General features: G+C 42.5%; 1 protein-coding gene across 1 annotated transcript in view; it reads left to right on the top strand.

Annotated features, from left to right (window-relative positions):
• Positions 1-8848, top strand: part of LOC115184222 (uncharacterized) — a 96410-nt gene extending 87562 nt beyond the window's left edge. The window contains exon 2 of the mRNA XM_029745249.1: positions 5904-8848. Within this exon, the coding sequence (XP_029601109.1) occupies positions 5904-8848 (2945 nt within the window). The remainder of the gene's footprint in view (positions 1-5903) is intronic.
• The last annotated feature ends 1886 nt before the right edge of the window (positions 8849-10734 follow it).

Genomic DNA, 10734 nt, shown 5'->3' with positions numbered 1-10734 from the left:
TTGAGTTAGCGGCCTGAGCTTGAGAGTTGGCGGCCTGAGCTAGAGAGTTGGCGGCCAATAGCGGCCTGAGCTAGAGAGTTAGCGGCCAATAGCGGCCTGAGCTAGAGAGTTAGCGGCCTGAGCTAGAGAGTTAGCGGCCTGAGTTTGAGTTAGCAGCCTGAGCTTGAGTTAGCGGCCTGAGCTTGAGTTAGCGGCCTGAGCTTGAGAGTTGGCGGCCTGAGCTAGAGAGTTGGCGGCCTGAGCTAGAGAGTTGGCGGCCAATAGCGGCCTGAGCTAGAGAGAGATTGAAAACGTAAGAGAACACAACAGCCAGCTAGCTGGTCTGCACATGCTCTGAGGGTGTGACTAAGAATGCCGTTTGGGCCGGCAGCCATGCGAGTGTTAACACGTTTAAATGACTTATGTCCTCAGTGGAGACCGTGAGTATGTAGCCTACGTTGTCCTCGGCAGCTCAGGGTCATCCAATCATGAGAAAAAGGAGTTTAGTTCCTCCGGTAGGGTGGCGTTGGTGACTGCGATGTGGCTGGCTTTCTTTTTATAATCCATGATCGTTAGGAGCCCCTGTCACATACTGCCTTGTGTCTGACCCGTTGAATTGCTCCTCCACTTTGTCTCTATAGGCACATAATCAAGATCATCCAAGACCTCAGCCCCCCGAGCCACGGCCTGTTCACCCCACTACCATCTAGAAGGAGGAGACAGTACAGGTGCATCAAAGCTGGGACCGAGAGACTGAAAAACAGCTTCTATCTCAAGGCCATCAGACTGTTAAACAGTCACCATTAGCCAGCCTCCACCCAGTACCCTGCCATGATCTTTAGTCCCTGTTAACAACCGGCTACAACCCGGTACTCTACCCTGCACCTTAGAGACTGCTGCCCTATGAGTTATTGAACAATGGTCACTTTAATCATGTTTACATACTGTTTTACCCACTTCACATGTACACTACCGGACAAACGTTTTAGAACACCTACTCATTCAAGGGTTTTTCTTTATTTTTACTATTTTCTACATTGTAGAATAATAGTGAAGAGATCAAACCTATGAAATAACACATATGGAATCATGTAGTAACCAAAAAAGTGATAAACAAATCAAAATATATTTTAGATTCTTTAAAGTAGCCACCCTTTGCCTTGATGACAGCTTTGCACACACTTACAGTCATGAGTGGACACATTTATCATATGGGTGGTCCTGGGAATTGAACCCACTACCCTAGTGATTCCAATGCCATGCTCTACCAACTGAGCTAATGTACAAATGACCAGCATTTAAAAATGTGATTTTACATTTGATTACAAGGATTTGGGATCCTTGGCAAATTTCTGGGATCACAGATAAATTATATAGTTCTAGGCTCTGATCAAGTTGTCGTAGGTTGCATAAAATGAGCAGGTCGAAGACGTTCATTTTCAAGCCAATGGGCACGTTCAAGAGCGAATGACATGGCTTGTGGTGCTGGTGAGGAAATGGTAGGAGGGTTGGCCCCTGACAGCACCACAGGGTGCCAATAATTTTGATACCTATCTTGTTAAACAAATTCTCTTCTCTGAGCAATACACGCCATACGCATCGCGCCATTAGGCTTAACCCACTTGGTGGGAATTGTAACATGGCTCATATAGCGAGGACCTCTACTATATTCACTTAACTTCATGATAATGAATGACTCCTTAGTGATTGTTTCCTGGAAAACAGTGATTAACCTTTCTGGGGCAGGTGGGACGCTGTTCACTCGCCAACAGCCAGTGAAATAGCAGGGCGCCAAGTTCAAAACAACTAAAATCTCATAATTCAAATTTCTCAAACATACTACTATTTTACACCATTTTAAAGATACACTTCTCCTGAATCGAACCACGTTGTCCAATTTCAAAAAGGCTTTACAGCGAAAGCAAAACAGATTATGTTAGGACACCACCTAAACAAAAATAAACACACAGCCATTTTCAATGCAAGGACAGGCGTCACCAAAAGCAGAAAACCAGCTAAAATTATGCACTAACCTTTGACGATCTTCATCAGATGACACTCCTAGGACTTTATGTTAGACAATACATGCATTTTTTCATTTTTTCAAATTCATATTTATATCAAAAAAAAACATTTTACATTGGTGCGTGACGTTCAGAAAATGTATTCACCCCAAAACCTCCGGTGAATGGGCACATCAATTTAGAGAAATACTCATCATAAACGTTGACAAAATATATAACAATTAATTAACCTGTTAGGGCTAGGGGGCAGTATTTACACCGCCGGATAAAAAACGTACCCGATTTAATCTGGTTACCACTCCTACCCAGTAACTAGAATATGCATATACTTATTACATATGGATAGAAAACACCCTAAAGTTTCTAAAACTGTTTGAATGGTGTCTGTGAATATAACAGAACTCATTTGGTAGGCCAAAACGTGAGAAGATTCTGTACAGGAAGTACCCTGTCTGACCAATTCTTCCCCTTCTTTGTCATCTCTATCTATTACAAAGGATCTCTGCTGTTACGTGACACTTCCTACGGCTCCAATGGGCTCTCAGAGCCCGGGAAAAACCTGAATGACGTAATTCAAAGCCCTGGCTGAAACACACGAGCGCTTTTGCTAAGTGGTCTACCAGAGGACAATGGGCTTAGGCGCGGGCACTGGCCGCCCCCGCCTTTCTGTTTTTCCCTCTGTTTACAGACACGCAGATTCCAGATCGGAATATTATCGCTTTTCTACGAGATAAATTGCATAAAAATTGATTTTAAACAGAGGTTGACATGCTTCGAAGTACGGTAATGGAATATTTCAAATTTTCTTGTCACGTTATGCGCCATGCGCACGACCGTGATTTACCATTCTGATAGTGTCTAGAACTCACGAACAAAACGTCGCTGATGGAACATAACGATGGATTATTTGGGACCAAACCTACATTTGTTATTGAAGTAGAAGTCCTGGGAGTGCATTCTGACAAAGAACAGGAAAGGTAAGACCATTTTTCTTATAGTAAATGTGATTTTGGTGAAGGCTAAACTTGCCGGGTGTCTAAATAGGGCTATGTACTTAGAATATTAAATACTAAATTACTCACGATAAACGTTCACAAAAAACATAATTATTTTAAGAATTATAGATACAGAACTCCTTTATGCAATCGCGGTGTCCGATTTTAAAATAGCTTTTCGGTGAAAGCACATTTTGCAATATTCTGAGTAGATAGCCCGGCCATCACAGGCTAGCTATTTTGACACCCACCAAGTTTGGTACTCACAAAACTCAGATTTACTATAAGAAAAATTGGATTACCTTTGCTGTTCTTTGTCAGAATGCACTCCCAGGACTTTTAGTTTACACCCAATGTTGTTTTGGTTCCAAATAATCCATAGTTATATCCAAATAGCGCCGTTTTGTTCGTGTGTTCAAGACACTATCCGAAGGGTAACGAAAGGTGACGCGCCGGCGCATATCGTGACAAAAATTTCCATTACCGTACTTCGAAGCATGTCAAACGCTGTTTAAAATCAATTTTTATGCGATTTTTCTCGTAAAATAGCGATAATATTCCGACCAGGAGACATTGTTTTTGTTCAAAGACTGAAAATGTAAAATGGACTCTTCACGTGCATGCGTGCGCCCGTTTCATTGTTCTCAGATCGACCACTATCCAAATGCGCTACTGTTTTTCAGCCAGGTACTGCAGAGTCATCATTCCCCATTCTGGCGCCTTCTGAGAGCCTATGGGAGCCTTAGAAAATGTCACGTTACAGCAGAGATCCTCTGTTTTCCATAAAGAGGCTATAGAAGGCCAAGAAATGGTCAGAGAGGGCACTTCCTGTATAGAATCTTCTCAGGTTTTGGCCTGCCGTAACCGATATTATTATTAGATTTGGATAGAAAACACTCTGACGTTTCTAAAACTGTTTGAATGGTGTCTGTAAGTATAGCAGAACTCATATGGCAGTCAAAACCCTGAGACAAATTCTAACAGGAAGTGGAAATATGATGTGTTGAATCACTTTTAAGCCTTTGCCATTGAAACACACAGGGACTTATTAATCATTTAGCACTTCCTACGCCATCCACTAGATGTCAACAGTCTTTACAAAGTGGTTTGAGTCTTCTCCTGTAAAAACTGACCGAACGAGAAGGCTGGAAAGTTTGTCATAAGCTGATGGCCTATATTACTATGACGCGCCTGCATGTGTGGACACTCCGAAACGTTTTAAAAGACAATGCAATCGTCCGCCTTGAATATTATTGAAGTTCTGATTGAAAACGGCCCTAAAGATTTATGCTATACAACGTTTGACATGTTTGAACGAACGTAAATATTTTTTCGTGAAGACAAGTCCCGCGCGCGTCGTACATTTTGAGTAGCCTACAGAACGTGCTAACAAGAAGGAACTATTTCGACATAAATTATGAACTTTTTCGAGCAAAACTACATTTGTTATGGACCTGGGATTCCTGGAAGTGCCTTCTGATGAAGATAATCAAAGGTAAGGGAATATTTACAATAGTATATTTGATTTTAGATGATTCCAAGATGGCGCTAGCCTGTATCGCCTATCCTATTTTTCTGAGCACAGCACCTCGTTTATTGCAAAGTGTGATTTCCCAGTAAAGTTATTTTTAAATCTGGCAATGCGGTTGCATTCACGAGATGTTAATCTATAATTCTTTGAATGACAATATAATATTTTACCAATGTTTTCGAATAGTAATTATTTAATTTGTTGTGCTGATTGACTGGCGGTATTGGACGGAAAATATTTTCTCAACATCAACGCCATTGTAAAATGCTGTTTTTGGATATAAATATGAACTTGATAGAACAAAAAATGCATGTATTGTCTAACATAATGTCCTAGGAGTGTCATCTGATGAAGATTGTCAAAGGTTAGTGCATAATTTTAGCTGTTTTTCTGCTTTTGGTGACGCCTGTCTTTGCATTGAAAATAGCTGTGTGTAATGTTTTGTCAAAGTACTGTCCTAACATAATCTAACTTTATGCTTTCGCCGCAAAGCCTTTTTGAAATCGGACAACGTGGTTAGATTAAGGAGATGTTTATCTTTCAAAGGGTGTAAGATAGTTGTATGTTTGAGAAATTTGAATTATGACATTTAATAGTTTTCAAATTTGGCGCCGTTGATATTTCACTGGCTGTTGATAGTGTGTACCGGGGGTGGGACGCTAGCGTCCCACGTAGCCCATAGAAGTTATAGTAGCCACCCTTTGCCTTGATGACAGCTTTGCACACACTTTTACAGTCATGAGTGGACATTTTACATATGGGTGGTCCTGGGAATCGAACCCGCTACCCTGGTGATACAAGTGCCATGCTCTACCAACTGAGATACAAAGGACCAGCATTAAAAAAAAAAAGATTTTACATTTGATTACAAGGATTTGGGATCCTTGGCAAATTTCTGGGATCGCAGATATATTACATAGTTGTAGGCTCTGATCAAAACGTCGTAGGTTGCATAAAAGGAGCAGGTCAAAGACGTTCATTTTCAATTGATAATGAATGACTCCTTAGTGATTGAATCCAGGGAAACAGTGATTAATGTGATGATACATTGTGGTTAATAGACAACAATTTTTTATTTTCATTTTATAGCAACATTTCTAAAAGCTGTCATGTTATTCTGTTTGTTTTGTTCTGACCACCAGTGACTTCCTACTATGGATCCTTGCTCAAACCGAACCTTGACTCTAGCAGCACTGGGACGGCCCTTCTCCCTGGGAATGCTGTATGACTGCCGCAATGATCACCTCATTCCAGGTAGCATGCTTGCTCACTACTCACTCACTCACTCTCTGTCAGTCAGTCAGTCAGTAAGTCAGTCATACCTAAACACAATAAAGTAACTGTTAGTGTTTGGTTTGTCTCCTCTGATTACAGGCCTGACGCTGTGGGACGAGGAAGCACTCAGAAAGCACATCATTACAACAGACGAGCCTTTCACCGACTTCAAAGTCATCACATCTGACTCTACAGCTGACAAATACTCTGTGTTAAATGTGAACGGTTCTCTCAAAGCAAGCTGTTTGGCAGGGCTGGTTAAGGTTGAGGGATCAGCTAAGTATTTGAAAGATGTTAAAGAATCTCAGAATCAGGCGAGAGTCACACTTTGTTACACCACCACTAAGAAAAACACTCAACTGTCCATGAACCAACTTGGGCAGGAACACATAAAGTACAAGGAGATTTTTAGGGAAGGCATAGCTACACATGTGGTCACAGGTATACTTTATGGAGCAAATGCTTTCTTTGTGTTTGATCGTGAGGTCTCAAGTGGCGAGGACCGTAAAGACATTGAGGGAAACTTTAAAGTGAAGCTTAATAGCGTTCCCTACGTTTCTATTGGGGGTGAGAGTGATTTAGACAAGAAGAACACTTCTGAAACTAAAACCGAGAAGTTCTCTTGTAGATTCCATGGGGACGTTCTCCTGGAAAACAATCCTGTATCTTTTAAAGATGCCATGGACACCTACAAAACCTTGCCTCAGAAGGTAGGTGAGGGGGTTCCTGTGCAAGTGAATCTACTTCCGTTAAAAGAATTGGACCCCACTGCCGCCCAGATGGTTTGTCAGATCAGTGGAAGCTTAGTTGACCAATGGCAGACTGCGCTGGAAGACCTCAGTGAGCTAGAGATGAGATGCAATGATGCAATGAGAAGCAAGCCAGTAAGATACTTCAAGGAAATTGATGCCAAAGTGAAAACTTTCAAAAAACTGTGTTTCACAGAACATTTGAAGACTACTTTGGCGGACCTCCTTCCATCTATTAGAGGGGGAGAAAAGGAAGAGAGGGAGTTGTCCGACTTCTTGAAAAAGCAGCAAGAGTTCCGTTTCAACAGCAACATCCTCAGTGAATGTATGGATCGCATTGAGAGAGAGATTAATGTGGTTGATCGATTCCTAAGGATGATTACGGAGGACTACAGTCAGACGTGTTCCACCAAGATAGTCACATCGAATAGGGAACTTGACAAAGAGGTCTTGAACCCAAAGGTGAAGCTTGTTGTATGTTTCACTTTCACCTCTCTGGGGTGCGAGGACCCTGTCCTGTCAGCTTTGGATTCCCCAAGCTCTGAGAGCACACAAGCCTTAGTTCCAGTTAAACCTGGTCTGACAAGTTGGTACCACTCTGATAACATATTTGATGACATGGACAAGCAAGCTGGACTTTTCAAAGATTTTGCAGAAGCTAACAAAGAGGCCACACAAACACGTTTCCTCTTGGCCTCCATTCCCAACAAGGAACAAGAAGGAGCCAGCATTTACCTTTATGAGAATGGATCCATAAGAAACGAGCATTTGGAACCTCCATCTAAACCTGAGAAGCCCACAGCACGTGACAGAACTCACAACAGTGTGACGCTGGAGTTGCTCCCTCCTGATAGGGGAGGCCATGACGTCACCCACTACCTGATTGAATACTGTATTGATGAGAAAGGTGGATGGAGCAGCGAGAAGACATCTGAATCCCACGCAGCCTACACAGTGTCAGGACTGCTTCCCAGTACAGGATACAAGTTCAAATACAGAGCCGTGTGTTCAGCAGGCTTTGGTCCAGACAGCGAGGTCAGTGACATTATCAGAACCTTGCCTTCCTGCCCTCCCAGTAAGCCTGAAATCAAAGCCTACTCCTCTGAGCTCATGGTATGCTGTCCAACGCCGTCTGTGATTGGACAAGGGGTCAAGATTCAGAACTATGTGGTAGAATACAAAGAGGTGCCCACAGAAGAGAGTGAGGAGGAGGCAGAGTGGATGAAGAGGACTTCCAAAGACAACGTTTGCATCATCGCCGGACTGCAGTCACTCACAAAGTACACAGTGAGAGTCAGATACGACTGTGGTGAAGCTGGAATCAGCAAGTGGAGCACACCAGTCATCATCACCACTCTCTCAAAGACCACAGGATTGGCTGACGATATAAAAGAAAAGAGTAAACTGAAGCACTCTGGCTCGCCGTCTGTTTATGACATCCCCATGGAGACGATACAGCCGGTGGGTAAAGTAGCCAGGCTCAGGTTTGGAGAGCAGAGTTCCAGGACTATGAGGACAATCTATCTGCTGGGAGACAAAGACCAGGTAATGTCTCTGATGATCAACTACATCCTGGGAGTTCAGTGGGAGAATGGTTTCCGTTTCAAGCTACCCCAAGATGACGAGGTATCTACAATGATATATGAAATCAATTACCAGGATGGATTTCAGATTCCCTTCTCTCTCACCATTATCTATGATAGACAAGACAAGTGTAGATCATTAGATTTGGGCCAGATCGGGGTCAATGCTCTGTGCTCTGTGTGCGACGCGGCTGCGTTTAGGGATGTAGACTCTGAAGATTGTAAAGAAATGAAGAGATGGGAGAAGAGAAAGAAGATGGTGAACCTGTTGACACATGCAGATGGCAGACAACTCTTTAAACACATCCACACTGAGGACATTCCAGTTCACTTCAAGTTCAATCTGTCAGCGTTTACAGACCAAGCCAGGAGAAGCCATGATGATGGCGATGGAGTCATGATGATGAGGAGTCGCCATGACGTCATGCGGGGAATCCGTGACAAGATGAGGGAAATGAGGAGTCACCATGGCGTGATGAAGGAGATGAGGGAACCGCATTACATAATGTGGATGATGAGGAGAAGCCTTGATGATGAGGACGATGACCATGGTGATGATGGTGATGATGATGGTGATGGTGGTGATAATGGTGATGACCATCCTCAGTTTGAGAAGATGTTCTGGGATGCAGATATGGGGAGTATGAAGAGGTTTTTCAAGACCTTGTTGAAAATGGAGAGCTCATGTTCGCTCAAAGCCCTGATTGGTTGAATACAGACATATTGAGGTAATTTATTTAGCAGGTCAACCTCACCTTATTATCATCTTGGTGTCCATAAGGAAGAGACCTCACCTTGTTATCATCTTGGTGTCCATAAGGAAGAGACCTCACCTTATTATCATCTTGGTGTCCATAAGGAAGAGACCTCACCTTATTATCATCTTGGTGTCCATAAGGAAGAGACCTCACCTTATTATCATCTTGGTGTCCATAAGGAAGAGACCTCACCTTGTTATCATCTTGGTGTCCATAAGGAAGAGACCTCACCTTGTTATCATCTTGGTGTCCATAAGGAAGAGACCTCTCCTTATTATCATCTTGGTGTCCATAAGGAAGAGACCTCACCTTATTATCATCTTGGTGTCCATAAGGAAGAGACCTCACCTTATTATCATCTTGGTGTCCATAAGGAAGAGACCTCACCTTATTATCATCTTGGTGTCCATAAGGAAGAGACCTCTCCTTATTATCATCTTGGTGTCCATAAGGCAGAGACCTCACCTTATTATCATCTTGGTGTCCATAAGGCAGAGACCTCACCTTATTATCATCTTGGTGTCCATAAGGAAGAGACCTCACCTTATTATCATCTTGGTGTCCATAAGGAAGAGACCTCACCTTATTATCATCTTGGTGTCCATAAGGAAGAGACCTCACCTTGTTATCATCTTGGTGTCCATAAGGAAGAGACCTCACCTTATTATCATCTTGGTGTCCATAAGGAGAGACCTCACCTTATTATCATCTTGGTGTCCATAAGGAAGAGACCTCACCTTATTATCATCTTGGTGTCCATAAGGAAGAGACCTCACCTTATTATCATCTTGGTGTCCATAAGGAAGAGACCTCACCTTATTATCATCTTGGTGTCCATAAGGAAGAGACCTCACCTTATTATCATCTTGGTGTCCATAAGGAAGAGACCTCACCTTATTATCATCTTGGTGTCCATAAGGAAGAGACCTCACATTATTATCATCTTGGTGTCCATAAGGAAGAGACCTCACCTTATTATCATCTTGGTGTCCATAAGGAAGAGACCTCACCTTATTATCATCTTGGTGTCCATAAGGAAGAGACCTCACCTTATTATCATCTTGGTGTCCATAAGGAAGAGACCTCACCTTATTATCATCTTGGTGTCCATAAGGAAGAGACCTCACCTTATTATCATCTTGGTGTCCATAAGGAAGAGACCTCACCTTATTATCATCTTGGTGTCCATAAGGAAGAGACCTCACCTTATTATCATCTTGGTGTCCATAAGGAAGAGACCTCACCTTATTATCATCTTTGGTGTCATAAGGAAGAAAGAGACCCTCACCTTATTATCATCTGGTGTCCATAAGGAAGAGACCTCACCTTATTATCATCTTGGTGTCCATAGGAAGAGACCCTCACTTATTATCATCTTGTGTCCATAAGGAAGAGACCTCCCTTATTATCATCTTGGTGTCCATAAGGAAGAGACCTCACCTTAATTATCATCTTGGTGTCCATAAGGAAGAGACCTCACCTTATTATCATCTTGTGTCCATAAGGAAGAGACCTCACCTTATTATCATCTTGGTGTCCATAAGGAAGAGACCTCCACCTTATTATCATCTTGGTTCCATAAGGAAGAGACCTCACCTTATTATCATCTTGGTGTCCATAAGGAAGAGACCTCACCTTATTATCAATCTTGGTGTCCATAAGGAAGAGACCTCACCTTATTATCATCTTGGTGTCCATAAGGAAAGAGACCTCACCTTATTATCATCTTGGTGTCCATAAGGAAGAGACCTCAACCTATCTCATCTTGGTGTCCATAAGGAAGAGACCTCACCTATTATCATCTTGGTGTCCATAAGGAAGAGACCTCACCTTATTATCA

This window comes from Salmo trutta, unplaced genomic scaffold (assembly GCF_901001165.1).
Source record: "Salmo trutta unplaced genomic scaffold, fSalTru1.1, whole genome shotgun sequence".
In the NCBI taxonomy this organism is placed as follows: domain Eukaryota; kingdom Metazoa; phylum Chordata; class Actinopteri; order Salmoniformes; family Salmonidae; genus Salmo; species Salmo trutta.
Note: the sequence above shows the minus strand (reverse complement) of the source record. Positions and strands in the feature narration are given on the sequence as shown.